Source organism: Oryzias melastigma, linkage group LG7 (assembly GCF_002922805.2).
Source record: "Oryzias melastigma strain HK-1 linkage group LG7, ASM292280v2, whole genome shotgun sequence".
In the NCBI taxonomy this organism is placed as follows: Eukaryota; Metazoa; Chordata; class Actinopteri; order Beloniformes; family Adrianichthyidae; genus Oryzias; species Oryzias melastigma.
This window is the reverse complement of record NC_050518.1, coordinates 19,754,285-19,773,789: the sequence shown is the minus strand read 5'-3', so window position 1 is coordinate 19,773,789 and position 19,505 is coordinate 19,754,285. Positions and strand designations below refer to the sequence as shown.

The window sequence follows — 19,505 nt, the reverse complement described above, 5'->3', positions numbered from 1 at the left end:
CTTCTTAACCTGCTATATCCCTTTCGGGGTCACGTGATTGACAGAGCCTGTCCCAGGAACTGTTGGACAAAGGTGTGATACACCCTGGACAAGTCATCAGTCTGTCAAAGGGCCACAAAATCATTCCCACGCACACTCACACCTAGGGGCAATTAAGAGTAACCTAATAACATGTTTTTGGACTGTGGGAGGAAGCCAGAGTGCCCATATAAAAAAAAACATGCATGCACAGGCAGAACATGCAAACTCCACACAGAAAGATCCCAACCGGGATTCAAACCAGGGCAATCTCGCTGTTAGGTAAAGGAGTCAACAACTGCGCCAAAGTGCAGCCTAGGTTGAAAATTGTGAGAGAGAAAAATTTTTTTTTGGATTAGATTAAATTAGATTTGAATAGTTTTGATTTAATTTAGTTCAATTAAATTTGATTTGTTCCAAATGTAAAATAGTTACGAATAAAAAAAAAATAGAGAAACATTGACAAAAAGAAGGTAATATTTTATTGAACAAAGACAACAAAAGTGTGAAAAAAAGCATATAGACCAAATATAATACTAAAATATATCAAATACTGGATTTTTAACACAAATTTGTAATGCATCCTTTGGTTATATCTGCAAAATATATTATTTAATTTTATTCTATTTTAGAATAAATTCTACTCGTTATGCAAATATCCTCTGAACATTAATTCTTTTTTAGAACACCCATCTACCTCCTCCAATCATTTCCTCCTTTTGCTCCAACTCTTTTCATAAATTGAAGATCAAAGAGTGCACAGAGCTCCTTTGTGAATCTGTAGAGTCAGCAGTCGACAGATTTTAAAGTGGCACAGTACTGAAAAAAGTCTGCAGCTACATAAATGTATGCATTTATTAACCCATTTTGGATTCGGTTGAAGCAGAACGCAGCTTTGAGATACACTTCAATGTAAATATTTACAGTGTCTTTGTTTTGCTTGCATTTCATCATCAACGATGAATCCATTTGTTGCTTCTTGTTTTGTCTTCTTATATAATTCCTTTGTTATATTTTTGTGGGATGCACAGAGAGCTTTCCTCTGCCTTTCATATGTGGAGGACAGAAGCCGTCAAGTCCCATTTTTGCCCCTCGTCAGACGCCGTCCCATGGCAGGCGCAAGCCCTGCTGCAACATGGAATCACTACGACAGATGTGTAGGTTTCCTTGGATGGTGACCTACTTTTTGCCTTTCCTCTTTCGGTCTTCTGGAGAGAGCTGCCAGCGGCACGCGCAGGCAATGCATCTTACAACGTTATCGTTCCTGATGGCAGGTGGGAAGAGTTACAAGCCTCTACCTACGAAGAATGTACAGATGATGCAGAGCTGCTTTAAATGATGCATGGGTGACTTCTTAGCACAAAGGCACTCGGGGGTCACATTAAAATTGAATTTGATCTTGAATGCGCGGCTCTGTATTTCTGTGATTCTGGCAGACTTCCTGATTTAGCTGAAAAAAGAGATTAAAAGGGTAGGTTCAATGTTTGACAGTCAAGGGAGGAATTTGCTAAGGATATTTTTTTTTTTTTTTTTTTTAAATGGGACAATATTAGCACAATGTTAAAAGGAACAATGTCCTCACTTGTAGATGTGACAGATTTTGTTTTTTTACAATAAATGTGTTTTTTTCTGCATCTGTACTTAAATTGCATTTTTTACATTTCGCATCTCCATACTTAATGTTAGGTTAATAATTTCATCCTCCTCTATAGATCCTAACGTAACTCTCTAGAACATTTCCAATAGCCTTGAAACCTGCTGTCATCAAGTGACTTCTTTATAGCTTAAGCTACATTTATATCGAATGCGAGAGTATCCACTTTCAATGTATAGTCAATGTACAGATGCAATCAGAGGTCCTGATTTGGGTATCGACTCCGTCATTCAGAGGCAGTGGATGGTGAACCTCACCGTATACTGAGAGAGTTTCTGAATGATCTCATGAACCAAGACATGATTACAGATGCTTCTGTAGAACTCTTTAAAATAATTCAACCTGATCTCTCAACATCATCCGTGTCTTCCATGAATTGTAAGTGAGATAAAATCAATGCTCCCATGTAGCGATGAGGCTAAAATCATTTGCCGATAACTCCTCCCTAACATGTCGAGCAGTTTTGAGAACTACTACTTCTACTACCTCTACTTCTACTATCTTTACTAATACTACTTCTACTTCTACTACTTCAATTACTACTATTACTTCTTCAACTACTACAACTACTACCTTTACTACTACTACTTCTGCTTCTACTTACTAGTACTTCTACTACTACTATTTCTAATACTGCTTCTACTACTACTTCTTCTAATATCTTTACTAATACTACTTCTACTTCTACTACTTCAATTACTACTATTACTTCTTCTACTACTACTTCTACTTCTACTACTACTACTTCTACTTCTACTTCTTCAACTACTACCACTACTACCTTTACTACTACTACTTCTACTTCTACTTACTAGTACTTCTACTACTACTATTTCTAATACTACTACTACTTCTTCTACTAAAACAACAACTACTACTACTTCTACTACTACTTCTTCTAATACAACTACTACTCACATTATGTTTACTACTACCACTACTACTACTGCTACTACTACTGCTATTACTACCTCTACTACTACTACTACTTCCACTATCTCTATTACTATATCTACTACTACTTGTACTACTACTTCTTCTAATACAACTACTACTTACATTATGTTTACTACTACCTCTACTACTACTACTTCCACTATCTCTATTACTATTTCTACTACTACTTCTACTACTACTATTTCTAATACTACTACGACTTCTTCTACTAAAACAACAGCTACTACTACTTGTACTACTACTTCTACTATTACATCTACTACTTACACTATGTTTACTACTACCACTACTACTACTACTACTACTATTACTACCTCTACTACTACTACTACTTCCACTATCTCTATTACTATTTCTACAACTGCTTCTACTACTACTACAACTACCTCTGCCACTTCTACTTCTACTACTACTGCTTATACTAATACTTCATCTTCAGAAGGAAGGTTGTGTCTGGTATAAAAATATCTGCCAAAAATTGATTTTTTGTTCCAACTTTTGACGGGATGTGGCAAAAGGAGAACAATAATTGTTAATGAGTTAAAGAACCAAATCAAAGAGGTAAAACTGGCTTTAACTAAAAATACTAATTAAAAACTTTGTGACAGCTAACTAAGCACTCTTTCCTCAGAGTGAGAAGGTCCCGAGTCCTTTCTGTCTAGAGTTTGCATGTTTTCATTGTGGATGCGTGGGTTTTCTCTGGGGACTCAGGTTTCCGCCCACAGTCCAAAAACATGCTTCACAAACTAATTGGTATCTCTAGGTGTGCACGTGAGTGTATACCCCCTGTTCCCCCAAAAGTAGCAGGGATAGGCTCCAGCAACAGCGTGATCCTGAAAAAATTTAGTGAGTTTGGAAGATGGACAAAGGCAGCTAAATTTAGAATTATGGGTAACTCAGGGCAAAATAAAACCTTCCAAAGGATTTTAATGTAAAAAAGAAACGAATTATAAATGTGACAAAAATCCCCAAATTAAATTCTCTTCATTAGAATATATGTAGTTCTATAGAAACTGTAGCTTCTGTGACTGATATGGCCTTCTGAGAAATATGTAACCTTTGACAACCAAAGCTGGGTCAAGAGTGAACACAACTTCAACTCAAGCAAGTAAAAGTCATTAAGCAGGAAACTAACACAATGGAATGTCAGGATGAGTTAATGATACTCGTCTAAATAAATTATACTCTGCATACTGGGTCGCATCCCAAAGGCATTTGACTTCTGACCTTTTTCTTATTTAAGACTGGAATTGCCAGAAGCTGTTTGCACTTACTCTAAGATCACTGCTGACTTATTTAACAGTCCTGCCAATGTGCATTAGCCAGTGCAGCTGCTGGTCTCAACCCGAGTGTCTCTCCACATCACTCCTGGCTGTGAAAGCCCAATCCTTTAAGGTCAAACACGACACAAACGCCGTTATTGTACCACTAAAACATGCTATCATTTCTTACACAACATTTGTCATTCTATGGATGGAGCAAAAAATGCTGCAAATGACAAGTAAGGTCTCTAGATTTCACTCTAAAAAACAGCAAAAATAGTATTTTGATTGTTAACTTACATAATTGTCTTAGTAGTGAGAACAATTTATGGTTAACAATACCATTCGTTTAAAATGGGATTTAGTTAGACCAGAGGTCTGGAGACACCTTTGGTTCTTTTACCCCTCGATAGTGACTTTCTGGCTGAAGAAAAATAAAATGATTGCATATTTTTAAAAGTAATGGTTACTCAATTAGTATTGATTTAATTTAGATCAGTTACGTTTAAAAACTTGAGGTGCAGCTAGACATAAGATAAAGGTTTTTGGATTCCTGCTCACATCAAGTTCACTCTTTGCTTCCTCCAGAATGCACAGATTTCATATACTAAGTAAAACGTTTGCAAAAAGTCTGATCTTTTTCGAATTGCTCAGTTTATTTGGTGGGTTTAAAGCACATGTCAAAGTGTGTCAAACAGGAAGGAATTGGGTCCTACATTTAGAGTCTTTAGTAAGACTCGGCCTGGATTTGAGCTTTCCAGTCTCAGGTTGGACACTCCACCACAAGGCCATTGAACTGGTGGCCATCTATGGTATAGCAAGAGAAAATTATTTTTTTTTCTTCCATTGTTTAAAAACCTTTCATAGGAGTGCATTGGCTGTACTGTGATCGCCCCCTCCCCAACTTTATTGACAAATGTTCCACATACAGAATTTCATACAGTGACACTCCATACTAAATTTGTTTGAAGTAACAGATAACACAAGTGAAGTAGCAACAAAATGTTTGAATTTGCCAGGAGACTGAATAACAAAAAATATATCAATAATACTTAGAATAAAATAAAATAAAAATAAATAAATAATAAAATTAAACAAAGGATTCTACTAAAATTTTGAATGAGACGATGCTTCAACTGTTTAACAGCTTTTTTGTTAGATTCAATACTATTTCTTTCCGTAAAACATTAAAAATTCGCTTTGTTAGCATATTTACACTTGCCTATGAAATATTTAGCCATAATTATAAGTAAATTAACAATATATATATATATATATTTCTTCTCTGGGTTAATCTTTTTTATACTACTTATAATACTTATTCCAGTTGGAGATAACATGGGGTCTCATTCTGAAACAGTGAACGAATTACTTTCCTAAAACACCCATTCAACACTACTCTCTTCAAATCTAACGTTATTTTAGCTGTTTTAAAGCAACACTCTTTTTTAAAGCCTAATTAGTGACCACTGGCGCTGAATAAACCTGTGGTTGGTGAACTTAGGGCCAAAACCTGGAGGAATAAAAACAGTTTGAAAGGAAGGGCTTTCAGCCATGGAGGAGATTAATTATGACCCAGGTTACCGCTCACCACAAAGCAAGAGGAGAGGAAAAGGAGTTTTCATCAGTGAGGAATAAGGTTATGCATGTGGAATCCAGAGTGAGGGTGGATTCAGTCTGAACACATTTGTTGAACCAGAGTTCATTTGATAATCCAGAGTAAGTTTTCAGTCAGAATAAACCTTCTCACGCCTCTCTGGAACATATTTTCAGGTGATCTGTGTTTGTTTTCAGTCCGACTGAGCTCTGGTTCACTTTTTTCTCAGTCTGAATGGGCTCTGCGCTCAGAACAACTGGACCAAAACCAGTTTGACTTTTGCGTCTTATTTTACTGTTTTAATTGGAATTTTTACTCTTATCTATGCGTAGAATTTGATTTTTTTCTGCTCTTTTTCTTTTCAAATCTCATTTAAAGTGATTTTTTATTCTTGCATATCCTTTAACTTCTTTTCATTGGATTTTTTTCTGTTTACTTTTAATTAGTCTTTTTCTGTCATTTGTATTTCTTGCAAATCTTTGCACTGTTTTAGTTGTGATTTTTCTGTTATCTTTGCTTTTATTTTTTTTGCCTTTTTCTTTTTAAATTTATTTTAACATTATTTTTTTATTGTGAGTCCCTTTATGTTTAACATTTTGTTTTTTACCCATCTGTGCTTTTAATTTTTATTGTTTTTTTCCTTTCATATCTCACTTAAAAGTTTTTCTTAAATCATCACCTATACGGTTATTTTTAATTGTGATTTTACCCAAACTGATGCTTTTGATTTACCTTTTTTATACCCTATATATTTTCTAATTTTATTTACATTTTTTTTTAATTATTGAGTATCTGTTTACGGTTTCACTGATTTTTTTTTCTATTATCTGTGATATTATTTTGTCCTTTTTCTTCCCTTTCTTTTCAAATCTCAATTTATTGCGATTAAAAAAATCATTTTATTTTTTAAATGTGTTTTTTTTACTCTAATCAATGCTTTTTATTTGATTTTTCTGCCCTCTTCTCTTTTAATCTAATTTTACATTTATTTTTTTTACTATAGTATTTCTTTTTACAGTTTTTATTTCGATTTTAATTGGTCCTTTCTGAAATTATGTTAAATTAATTTTAGTTAAATTATTAAAAAAAATAGTTAAATTATTATTAATGTGCATAAAATGTGTTGCACAAATGAATTGCTTTTGTTTTATGGGAAACAGCTTTGGACACTATAGCAGTCATTAGACATACATCCAGCTGGAAATCAAAATAGAAAATTATGGAGCAGTATTTGAACGACGTATATTTACAGAAAAATAGGTGATTGTATGCAAATGTGAACCAAAATAGAGTCATTTCCTTCAGTGTTTCTTCTGCATTATCAGGCACATTTCATGTATTTAATCAGGACACTGCAGGCCAATGAAGGTCAACGTTTGTTTTCGGTGCATATTGTTCAGTATTGTGGGGAAAGTAGGGCAGGAAGGGCTGCAGGCTTGTCGAGTCCCCGCCTATTGAAGCACAACACAAACCCTGATCAACTGAGCATGGATGCATGAGAGCAACAGTGACTTTACTGCACTAATATCCCACTGAACAAACTGGAGAGCACGTTTTTTTTTCTTTTTTTCCCCCCGTCTGCTGCTTTCTTCTTGCGCGAGTCAGACAGGGCTTGATCTCCCGCCGACTGACTCATCTCACGATCCATTGAAAACATGAAAGGGCAGATAGAACATCAAATGACCAGATGCTGTCCTGTTGTACTGGCTGGATGAGATTCACAGAGAACTGCTGTTGCTAGGCGACGGTTGCGTTGCTGGAGGAGGCGGGATAAAGGATGCTAATGGGAGGGGCTTGCATCTGAAGTCTGCAGGCTTTTTAAAACCTCTTCTTTTACTTTTTTTTGCTGCCGGGAAAAATGTCTGTCCCTCAAAAAATTGCATAATTCATTCTTTCTTTTTTAATTTTGCACCGTTTTACACATCTAACGTATCATGATCCTATATTTGTGTTCATCTGAACAGTTTGCTGCTTTTAGGAAGTGATCTCCAAAACTAATTAAAGCCAACTCATGAATAAAGAAACACGATATTTTTTGTGAAACTTTTAATCATAAATAAAAAAAGAAGCTCTGGTTTGGTGAGAATGCAGTGAATCGTGGACTGATGCAAGGCTGCCATCTGGTGGCCAAATTCTGAATGTAGACTTTTTAAAAAGTAAACGAACATGTGAAGCATGCTACTGATTGAAATATTAAATTTGAATTTTAAACAATTTCAGAGAAATATGAAGAACATTATAGCAACATACATTAGAATACTGATATCATTGTGAGCAGAATCAAGGATCAAACTCTGAATTTGGCTTTTTTCCTTTTTTTTACTAGTTTGGTTCTTATTTCCGTCCAAATATTGGCAAGTTTTTTTTTTAATGTGTTTGGTTAAAAAAAAAATCACATTTTTCAAGCAAGACTAAATATTCGTTCATTGAGCCTCAGAACCTGCTGTGTCGCTTTTTGGGGTCACAGGGTTGCTGGAGCCAATCCAGCTACTGTCCTCCAGAGTCCCCTTCTGATGAAAATGTGCAAATACACGATTAACCTCTTCCATCGCCAAACTAAATACATGTTCTTACAATTGTCTTGTTTACATCATCACATTTTCAACTTTTTTTTCCCTTTGCTATTTAAATGTACTGTAAAAAAAAATCATATAGTACGTTTGAGATCAAAATTATTTCTAAATAAAATTAGAGGTAATAATTTCCTGCATGCAATTTCATTAATTCTTTTAAGTCACTAAATGGGTATGAATCACAAAAAAATGACAACAAAATCCTTAACAAAAATTCATTTTTGTTTACCGATTTGTTTTTGAATAAATTAAGTTTATTTGTTGGTCACACTTCTGAAATGTTCATTTCTTAGTGTAATTTTATGTATTTTTGTCCTTTAATTGTTAAATTAAAACGTCCATAAAAACCCCAAAAATTGTAGATGGCGGAAGTCGCACGACAGGTAAAAGAAAATTAAAAAAAAGTATTTTTTATAATGCCCGTTTATTTTTATTCATTACTTACGAACTAACAGAGGAACATTTCTTAATGAAATACATTCAAATATTTAAAGAATCTGCTTTATTTACAATTCATTACAAGACTGACATTTCTAAAATGTAGTAGTTTAACCATTAAAAAAACAAAACAGATTTTCAGTTTCTGGATAAATTAACTCTCAAATGAATATTTTCCTTGTTACTACACATCAATAACACATCAGCTTACACCTTATGAGGAATGATTCTTGTACAGTTTCAAGTTTTCTGAGAAATTCTAAACCCAGATTAATTAACAAGCAAATGATTTAAAAGATCATTTAAAGTTACATTAAATGCAGACGAGGAGCTTTAGTGGTTTCAGACTGTCCTGTCTCGAACAGGCGTAGCAGCAAAGTCCTCAGATGGTTTTTGGGATCCGATCCGTCGTCCTCTCTACGGAATGTCGAGCAAATCGTGCTTTGCATAGAGGTCCTGTGTGATCTGGTACACCTCAACTACAACCGGCAGCGCCTCCCCGAGCATGGCGACAACCTGATCGGGGGTACCGACGTTCATGGCTTCAAAGAACGACAGCCGCCCCGGCAGCATGCAGAACGCCAGTCCCGCAGCCTTACGGATCACCCAAGGGTGGAACTGGGCCAGAGACTCGTTGTATGCGTCGGCGCACATGACAGAAGTCTTGCCGTCCTCCTGGCTGGTGCGCAGGCGCTCCAAAAACAGCTCCAGCCACCTCAGAGCGCGGTGGAGCCTCAGCAGAGTGCGGCAGCCCGACTCCGGGTGGCTGCCGGCTTTCTTCAGGTCCACCAGGTTGTTCTCCAGCTCGTACTTCACCATAGACTGCACGGTGAAATATTCAGAGCCGTGTTCACCGTTCAGAAAGTTTTTCAGGATCTGAATCTTGCTGCTGGCGTCTTTGGAGATGAAGCCAAAGACGTTCCCTAGGCGGTTCAGAAACCTTGAGGAGAAACAGAATTGGTCAGCATCAGATTCTGGGCTGGAAATACAAACTTTAAAAATTGATTGAACAGAACAAGTTGAAATATTTCAGCTTTGTGTTTTCCAGCTGCAGTTATTTATCCTCCTCAAATAAATTCTAGCATCAGAATGAGAAAAGTTCCCTTTTGGTCCAAAGCCTGTTACAATAAAAATGAACCAGTGTTACCACATAAACGTACTGATAGTCTGGTTCCAAAACGCTTTGTTTGCCTCTGAGGTTAAATTCAAAATCAATGCCAACTGTAGTGTTGTGAACATATTACATCGGGGCAAAAAAGTATTTATTCAACCATAAATCGCACAAGTTCTCTAAAAAAGATAAGAGATCTGTTATTTTCATCATAGTATACCTCAACTATTAGAGACAAAATGAGAACAAACAAAATCCAGAAAAATCATTTTTTCTGATTTTTTTAAGGATTTATTTGTAAATTATGGTGAAAATAAACATTTGGTCAATAACTAAAATTCATCTCAGTACTTTGGTAATATACTCTTCGTGGGCAATGACAGCAGTCAAACGTTTCCTGTAAGTTTTTACAAGGTTTTCACAAACTGTAGCTGGTATTTTGGTCCATTCCTCCATGCAGATCTCCTCTAGAGCAGTGATGTTTTGGGGGTGACGCTGGGCAACACGGACTTTCAATTCCCACCAAAGATTTTCTATGAAGTTGAGATCTGGAGACTGTCTAGACCTCTCCAGGACCTTGAAATGTTTCTTGGTTTTATGTTTGAGATGGTTATCATTCTGACACATTTCATTGTCAATGCTGATGGAAGGAGGTTTTCACTTAGAAGTCACATTCTTGGCCTTATTCATTCTTTCCTTTACACAGATCAGTCGTCCTGGTCCCTTTGCTGAAAAAAAACCCAGTCCCAAACCATGATGGTTCCACCCTCATGCTTTACAGTTTGGTGTTCTTTGGCTGCATTCTTTGTCCTTCAAACAGTTCTTATCAAAAAGTTCTGTTTTGGTTTGGTTTCATCTGATCATAGGACATTCTCCCAATCCTCTTCTGGATCATCCAAATGCTCTCAAGCAAACATGCACATGTACTGGCTTTAGCAGGAGGACACATCTGCCACTGTAGGGTTTGAGTCCCTGCATGGCGGTGTAGTGTGTTACTGATGGTAGTCTTTGTCACTTTGGTCTCAGCTCTCTGGAGCTCATTCACTAGGTCCCCCCAAGTGGTTCTGGGATTTTTGTTCTTGTGATCATTTTGACCTCAAGGGTGAGATCTTGCGTTGAGCCCCAGATGAAGGAAGATTATTAGTGGTTTTGTGTCTTTCATTTCCTAATAATTGCTCTCACAGTTGATTTCTTCACACTAAGCTGCGTATCTATTGCAGATTCAGTCTTCCCAGCCTGGTGGAGGTCAAAATGTTGTTTCTGGTGTTCTTAGACAGCTCTTTGGACACATTGACTGTGTATGTGAACTGGACCGAGTGTGGCATCACCCATGAAAATGACTTACTTCCCATTTCAACAAAACTAATCAATTCAGTCACAATTTTCCTCACAGCACAGACGTCGCCATGTTGGAACAGAAAACAGTGAGCAGTGACTGGTTGGTCTGGGTCATCACTTTTTGGTAACCAGTCTCACCGATCAAGAGTGTGTTTGTTGGAAGTCCACAAATGTACCAGTCAGGCATTTCAAAGGTTCAATGGGAGACTTTACTTATTCAATTTTTGGACTATTATTACGATTACTTATTGAGGCATCTGATAGGCCAGATTATAACCTGAATAACGTAAAATATAAAAAAATTGACTAATTACGACTGCTTAAATATTTAATTATATAGGATTTTGGTGTCAGTTAATACAAGCGCTTAAAAAGAAGGGGGGCGTTGTTTGAGAATGGATTAACCCTCACTGACCCGACCTCCCTAAACCGCATAAGCCTTTTACCGACAACATTTTCTTTAGACTGGGAAAGTGATTTTATGGTTTAAGAACTGACATAAGAATACAGAAATACTCTTCATGACTCGCTCAATTCCAAACAATAACTTTTGGAAGAATTAGGAGCTTGAAAATGTCTGATTTCTCCAGAGGTCAAAGCTTTGCCTTTAACAGACACGTGTTTTCACATTTAGACAAACTGAACCAGTCATGTTGGTCTAGAAGAGTCTCCACCTCCAGGATTCAACGTCCTCTTTCAAATCCACTTCTCTCAAAGCAAAAAGTCTAATTTTTAGACATTTATACTTTTAAATTGAAACAATAACAAAAGGTGTGGGGCTGAAAGTAGACCTCTTGAATGAGAAGAAACTTCCAGCAGATCCACACTCAGGGTGGATCACACTCTGGCTTCAGAGAGGACAGGATGGAGAAAAAAACAACAAGACAAAAGAAGTACTTTGTGGACTTTTACCAGTTTACCAGAAGGACGGTTACTTGTCGCCCACCTCCTGGTGCCGAGTCTTATCTCAACCGCCTGACTCCACAAACCTGAACAGCAGGTTGACTTAGAAAAACAAGTTTGTATTGGTCCCTGCAGAACTGGTGCTTTCAGGATCAGCACGTTGATCTTCATCAAAACTGTGAACTACTTTGATATTTGTTGGAGTTTTCTCAATCATTTTTTAGCCTTTAATGTCAGCTGACAACTTAACTGTTTGACACCCCCATATAAATAAATAAATAAATAAAAAAGCACTCACTTGACGAGTCCACTCCATCCAGCCAAGTAATGCTCGAGAATCACCTCCTTGTTGGGCGACAAACTCAGCTTAAAAGCGTCCAGCTCGTCTTTAAAGCAGAAGTTCTGGTTCTCTGATGCGGTGGGCCCAGCCATAATGGATCTACAAGGAAATGCTGTGCACAACAAACACCGGAAAACATGAAGGAGAACGTGTGAGTGAGAACAACCAAAACCAGCGGGCTACGGGACGGGACACACAGATGGCAAATATAAGTGTCGTTACCTGACAGGGAAGAGCAAAGGGAAAGAAAAATGATGCATCCCTCCTTTTAACTCCGACGACAGGTCATTTTGATCCGCCTCTACTGCGCAGACTCAGACCGGTAAATACAGGAAGTTCTTCTTCTTCTAATGCTTTCCAGCTGTACAATGGTGGGTGTAATGATGCCCCCTACCGGTGTTTGTAAGTAGCGTACTAGTTCGAAGGAGGAAATACGGAAATTTTTGGTTATACTTTCAAAATAAACTCACAGTATTATTATAAAAAACAAACTTCAGAATAAAACTTGATATGATGATTTACGACTATCTTTGCTTACAAAATAAGATACAAAGTGTTTATTCTCAATTGTGAACAAGCTATCTACATTTATGAATAATTTCAGGAGGTCTCTGTTTCAGTTAACTGCTCACATATATTGTTGACATGCTAAGCATATAAAGTAAAAACATCATTTAGCGGGTTACTCTTTTTAAGAGTACTTTTGTCTTCTTTCGCCGGCAGGTTTTTATTTTGAAAGCGTAAACCGGAAGTTTTGTTTTTACAGATTAGCTCGTTGCTTTTTTCAAAAACAGCATGAATTGACGTTTGTGAAACTTCAAAACTTTTAACATTTTCTCTTCTTTTAGGGGTAATTTACCAAAAGCCGGGAAACGTCGTTATCGTTTACCGGCGTCTTTGGTTAAGACAACATGCCTGAAATAAAAGTAACTCCTCTGGGTGAGTACAGCAGGTTAGTTAGCATGCTAGCTAGTCTTTCAGACTAACGTCGGTATTCTATCTCAAAAATGAAAGCTTTAGTTTTTAGTAGAGTTTTTGAATCCCCAGAACGCAAAGCAGACAATTTGTGTAGTGTCAGAATCATACGAAGTATTGTTGTTCACATCTTACGTTTTGCTTAAAGAACCTCACGTTTGTTATGTTTTATTATTGAGCGCGTGCGTGTGTCCCCCTCTCCAAGGTGCTGGACAGGATGTGGGCCGCAGCTGCATCCTCGTCTCCATCGGAGGCAAAAACATCATGCTTGACTGTGGAATGCACATGGGATACAACGACGATGTGAGTGAACGGCGTTACCATGGCGACAGCAGGCTCTTTTCGTAAAGCGCTTATACAGGAAGAGAACTGGCCATCATAAGATACATCAATTACACTGTTTATGAGGACAAGAAGAAGAAGAAGAGGAGGCTCCCTTCTGGAGATTGTGAAGCAGGGGCAGTACAGGGATGGAAATGTGTTGACAGATGTCACCAGTGTGCTGAGAAGATGGAAGAGCTTCTGCATAAGTGGAAAAGAACACTGTAAAAGTGTTCCCAGTGGTCTTTCTACCATGATAATGCTGTTTTTAGTCAAAATCAAAAAGCCTGTGTTGTTTTCTAGGACATAGTTTCTGCAGTTCGGCAGGAGTTCATTAGAAATTCACCTCTGACTTTTGGACAGGACTGGTGGTATTGAGTAAGCCCACTCCCATTTCCCATCCACTTGAAGATGGCTAGATCCATGTACGTCTTTGTTTACAGTCACATTCACCCACATACATTCACACACTTTAGCCACCACACTTTCTAATGAACTCCTGCTGCTGTGCAGAAACTGTCATAGGAAACAACACAATTTGTTTTTTTTTTATTTTGGCTTAAAATGGCAATATCACAATTAAGAGACCACTTGGAACATTTTTAAAATACATAAAAATGAGATCGAAGTGGTTCTTTAAATACTTAAATCTATTGTTGACCTCATTTTGTTTACGCAAACCAACGTCAAATATTAAATGCACCAAACAGTTAGCTCCTATCTACTTATAAATACTTGTATAGTTTATTTTAGATAAAAGTTAGTATTTGAGTTTTTATCTGCATCAAAAACTTTACCAGCGATGAAAAAAGTGTTTTTTTTCTAGATGCTGGCCCATACCATTAGATCACCTCCACCAAAAAAATATAACTTAGTGCAGTATTTCATATTTCATGATGTAATCACATTATTTGATCCAAAATAAGCAGATTCTTCGATAGTTTAACCCAAATTAGGATAAAATAAACTACCAAACATAAATATATTATGTGTATACATATGTGTATTTTATTTATCTTTCGTTGCAAAGAAACAAATAGCTTAAGAATTGAGCAAATATAGTATTAACAATTAAATTTATGCAATAGTTAATTGTAGTTCTTTACAAAATCACTTTCAGTGAAAGGAAAATATTTGCTCCATATCATAAAAAAATGAAATCTATGTATTAGATTATTATGTTTTAGTGATTTTTCTACATTACATATATATATTGCTAAAATATTATTTTACGCTAGAAATACGTTTTACTTTGAAGCTATAATTCACTTAAACTGTGTGTTGTTGTTTCAGAGACGTTTTCCAGACTTTTCTTACGTAACCCAAAACGGACGTCTGACTGACTTTTTGGACTGTGTGATCATCAGGTCTGTTTTCAAAACTTTATGTAAAGTAATAAAATTATGGTTTTAAACCAGGGCTTTTGTTCTGTTGTCAGTCATTTTCACCTGGACCACTGTGGCGCTCTGCCTTACATGAGTGAGATGGTGGGCTACGACGGGCCCATCTATATGACTCACCCCACCAAAGCCATTTGTCCCATTCTGCTGGAGGATTTCCGAAAGATCACCGTGGACAAGAAGGGAGAAACAAACTTCTTTACCTCGCAGATGATCAAGGACTGCATGAAAAAAGTGGTTCCTTTGAACCTCCACCAAACGGTTCAGGTGCCTGACTGACGCTGAGCTGGACGCGCCGCTCCCGCCACGTGTTCCTCTGAGCCAGCTGCTCGTCGCTTTTGATGGCAAATCAAGCTGTTTCTGTTTGGCTGCTGGCAGGTGGATGATGAGCTGGAGATCAAGGCGTACTATGCAGGCCATGTCCTGGGAGCCGCCATGGTGCACATCAAAGTGGGATCGGAGTCTGTGGTCTACACTGTGAGTGTAAACAAGTCTGAACTCTGTTTAAATGAAGCAACTGCCAACTCATAAAAGTCTCCTTTCATTTCAGGGAGACTATAATATGACACCAGACAGACATTTGGGGTAAGTGACCTTCACTTTAATCTTTTGGCTTTTCAGCTAAAGCAACACCTCTGAAAACCAAAAATGCATCTGATTTCTCCTCTCTTTTCTTTATTTAGTACATTTATTTATAAAGCATTAACTCTTTTTTTCAAGGCACAAAACTAAAGGAAAAACACACCAATCCCTGCTGAGTTCTTTAAAGCTGTTTTTCCCCCCAAACCACCTCTTGGTATTTTAATATCGATAATATAAAGTGAACAATAGATCAAATAAAAAAATGTTTTTTGTGTAAATCCTTCTGCTGAGCATTTGAGTTTCTGCAGGAAAGAAAACTTTCTCTTAATGGAAGATTGTAGAGTAAACTAAGGGTCAAAATCTTCTTTTATCTGGAGTGACCACTTGGAGTCTAAGAGGATAAAATTAAGACAAACTTAAAAGTACAGGGGGTTAACCTCTATGGGTGCTGCAGAGTTTTGGGTTGTCTAGGCCTGTGGAGAGTTGTAGAAATGTGTCTGCATCCTAAGCGGAGCACAGGTGTGTGAGGCATGTCATGAAAATGGAGCATCCCATTGTTTTGTGTGTGTGGTAAGTGTATCGTGAAGTATTTTTAAGGCTAATATAAGCTGCCCACACCTGTGTTGGTAGGAAAGCAGGTAAAAAAACAGGAGACCTGCATAAATCTTCATTTACAACACTAAAAATGAAGTTTTTTTTAAGGGTATCTCCAGCTATTTAAATAAAAAAAATATTTTTTAGAGTACTTGAGAAAAAGTATTTTTGTAAAATTTTAGCTATTCCTCATAAAGCCTGTATTTTTGATGGTGCAGACAGTCCGACTTGGAGCAACACGCATCTGCTACAACTCCACTATAGGTAGAGTTTGTGTCGATGGCATTTGAGAAACTTTAAGCTTTATGCCTAGAAACAATAAACTGCATCCACTGCTGGTACCAACTAAAAGAACATGACAAAGGAATACCCTAAAATAGCAGCTTGGTAAATCAATGCCTCATCTTTTGTCCTGATTCCCCCTTAAAACTCACTCAAACTTTGACTTGTTTATTGTAAACATATGTCGTAGTTATGAAAAATATATAGCATTCATTTTAAAACCTGAAATCAGAAACCAAAGGGTTGTCCGTAATTGCAGACAGATTACAATGGGAGGATTTTTATTTTTTTAGAAGACAGCTGGGGTTTCTCAGTCATTTTGTTAGTGTCTGGATGATGATCTGTGTGGATTTCCGGTTGAATGTGCCCAGGAACTCCTAAAACACATTATTTGATGTTTTCTTTCCAAAAGCAACACAAACTTAAAATTGAAATACTGTATAGAAAAAGGAAGGATTGAGTTGAGCTGACTGCATTCTATTTATTTGTATAGAACATTTTTTTTCATGTTTAAACTCAAATAATTAGCATTTTATGGGAAGGACCTTACAGAATTTTTATTGAAATTTTTCAAATTTAAAGCAGAACATACAATCTTTTTTAATGTATATTTTTTGTTCTTATTGCTGTTTTCAAATGTTGTTAAATAAATAAAATGATTTCAAAATCCCCTTAAATGAATACCCACATTCAGAATAATTTCTTTTCTATTCCCGCTGTGTGTCTGCAGGGCTGCATGGATTGATAAATGCCGTCCAGACATCCTGATCTCAGAGTCCACGTACGCCACCACCATCCGGGACTCAAAGAGATGCAGAGAGAGGGATTTCTTGAAAAAAGTGCACGAATCGATAGAAAGAGGAGGAAAGGTAAACATGTCGAATGCATCGATTTTTGAGATGAAAATAGTATATTTTTGATTTCCTTTCATTACTAAACTCCCTGTGGTCTTTTAAACCCTGCAGGTTCTCATTCCGGTTTTTGCCCTTGGACGAGCACAAGAGCTCTGCATCCTCCTGGAGACTTTTTGGTATTTTGTTCTATTAAATGTCTCAGCTTTATATATAAAGAAAAAAACTCAGAAAGTCCCACTCCAACATCATTTTTTATATAATAAATCGTCCTCAGTGATCTTTTAATTACGATTATGATGTTTTTTACCAAAATAAAAAAGTCTTAGTCGTTTTTTAAGAAATATTTTATGCCCATTGGCAGGAACTCATTAGAAATACCATTCTGGGTTGTGGGCGGGACCTCAATTTAACATTGGTGGCGCAAAAATAACGACGAGCATTATTGGATCAATCCAGTCGTACAGTTTTGAGCCAGAATCACAATTCGCTACAGCATGAGTGTTCAACGTTCATCATGTCTCGCACACTGAAGCGTGAGCGGGTCAGGTTGGTCTCAAGGGAGAAGAGACTTTGCCATGCCCATTTCAGTAATCGCGTCATTTGTCTGAGCTTTTTCTAGCATCCAGTTTTCTGATCCAACAAGATATGAATTAGGACATATTCAGAAACACAGTTTTAATTGTTCTTTTGAATTTGTTCCAGTGGGGTCTTAAAAGTCTTAAAAGCATTGAATTTATGAATTTGGAAATTATATTTAAACAAAAAACCCTAAAAATAATTTATTGTAATTTTTCAGCCATGATTGTTTTGATCAAATACTGGAAATAACCAGCAGCAGAACCAATCACTGTGCACCATTATGCTGAATGTCTACCACTGGTTTAAGAAAAGAAATGCGCTGAAGCATTACGGCTACAAACAACAAGATAAGAAGCTACAGTTTTGATCATAAAATGAGAATAAATTAATAAAACTGGAAATAATTAATAACATGGGAAATAGGCAGAGACATTGGTCTTAATCTTGATGTGCATGGCCTTAAAAAGGTCCTAAAACATCTGAAACTTAACCTCAAGAAACTTGTAGGAACACTGAAAAAGAACATGTTAAAAACACAAAAAGACCATTTTCTTTGGAGTGAATATCTAGGAACGTCTCTGACAAAGCTGCAAACGAGACCTGAACGATTATTTCTAATATCTGCCTCATTACTGCTCACATGATGGTTGAATAACTTCAATCCTCTCGACTGTAATTGCTTCTCGATTTCTATTTCGAGTAATTTAATCCTCTCCTGCACAGGGAGAGAATGAACCTAAAGGCTCCAATTTACTTCTCCACTGGCCTGACAGAGAAGGCAAACCACTACTATAAGCTCTTCATAACGTGGACCAACCAGAAGATTCGGAAAACCTTTGTGCAGAGGAACATGTTTGAGTTTAAGCACATCAAGGCCTTCGATCGCTCCTACGCAGATAATCCCGGACCGATGGTGAGTCGCCTCCGGTTCCCGGATCACAGTCGGACATTCTGTGATATCAAACAGCATTAAAGCTGAAGCTGTTTCCGCTCTTCAGGTGGTGTTCGCCACGCCGGGGATGCTGCACGCTGGCCAGTCTCTGCAGATTTTCAAGAAATGGGCGGGAAATGAGAAGAACATGGTAAATCTTGAGACAGATAAAAAATATATCATTTCTAAAGAAATACATCAAATAATTATGCTTTTATTATTTTTTTTAGGTAATCATGCCCGGCTATTGTGTGCAAGGAACTATAGGCCACAAAATCCTTAATGGACAACGGAAGCTGGAGATGGAGGGAAGAGCAACGGTAAAGAGATTCACACCAGTGATCCAATTTATGCTCTTCTCCACCTCTAGGGGGAGCTGCAAGAGTTTCAGTCCAATTTTAAAGTTGCATTTCAGTTTTTGGTTAGAATATTTAAAAAAAAATTGTTCATCTCTGTCTTGTTTTTACCTTAAATCCATAAAGGAGACCGTTTAGTAAAACTCACAAAATGTGTAAAAAATTTCCGTGCCATGAATAAAAAAATAATAATAATAAGAATAAAAATAAAAATAAGAGAAAATTAATGCATTTCACCAAAATTAAGTCAACTTCATTTACAAAGCACCTTCACGCAACGAAGATTTAGCAAGATACTGTATGGTTAAAAACGATTCAAATAAATGAACAAAAAATGACAAAACATTTGAAAGTAGATGCAATAAAAGCATAAACAACAATAAAGCAAAAAAAAAAACTGATCCCAGATTTTGGTGTTGTTAACATGTTCTTGTGGCATT

General features: G+C 36.9%; 2 protein-coding genes across 2 annotated transcripts in view; one reads left to right on the top strand and one right to left on the bottom strand.

Annotated features, from left to right (window-relative positions):
- Window positions 1-8,468: 8,468 nt before the first annotated feature.
- LOC112159502 (ceramide-1-phosphate transfer protein) lies at window positions 8,469-12,575 on the bottom strand. Its single transcript, XM_024293612.2, has 3 exons — window positions 12,414-12,575; window positions 12,150-12,303; window positions 8,469-9,439 (listed from the first exon to the last, which is right to left on the bottom strand). The coding sequence occupies exons 2-3, from the start codon at window positions 12,281-12,283 to the stop codon at window positions 8,917-8,919; spliced, it is 657 nt and encodes a 218-aa protein (XP_024149380.1). The 5' UTR covers window positions 12,284-12,303; window positions 12,414-12,575; the 3' UTR covers window positions 8,469-8,916.
- A 368-nt stretch (window positions 12,576-12,943) lies between these two features.
- The window catches only part of ints11 (integrator complex subunit 11), a 14,091-nt gene continuing 7,529 nt past the window's right edge, over window positions 12,944-19,505 (top strand). Inside the window, exons 1-11 of the mRNA XM_024293597.2 lie at window positions 12,944-13,130; window positions 13,372-13,469; window positions 14,781-14,854; window positions 14,926-15,154; window positions 15,266-15,364; window positions 15,438-15,472; window positions 17,076-17,214; window positions 17,311-17,375; window positions 18,502-18,691; window positions 18,777-18,860; window positions 18,940-19,029. Of these exons, the coding sequence (XP_024149365.1) occupies window positions 13,103-13,130; window positions 13,372-13,469; window positions 14,781-14,854; window positions 14,926-15,154; window positions 15,266-15,364; window positions 15,438-15,472; window positions 17,076-17,214; window positions 17,311-17,375; window positions 18,502-18,691; window positions 18,777-18,860; window positions 18,940-19,029 (1,131 nt within the window). The 5' untranslated portion in view covers window positions 12,944-13,102. The remainder of the gene's footprint in view (window positions 13,131-13,371; window positions 13,470-14,780; window positions 14,855-14,925; window positions 15,155-15,265; window positions 15,365-15,437; window positions 15,473-17,075; window positions 17,215-17,310; window positions 17,376-18,501; window positions 18,692-18,776; window positions 18,861-18,939; window positions 19,030-19,505) is intronic.

What these genes read in the sequence shown, in the direction of transcription:
- LOC112159502 (XM_024293612.2), bottom strand. Translation starts at nt 12,283, where the DNA reads ATGGCTGGGCCCACCGCATCAGAGAACCAGAACTTCTGCTTTAAAGAC. An exon ending in GGATGGAGTGGACTCGTCAA is followed by an intron (nt 9,440 to 12,149) that starts GTGAGTGCTTTT and finishes TTTCTCCTCAAG; the next exon opens with GTTTCTGAACCGCCTAGGGA.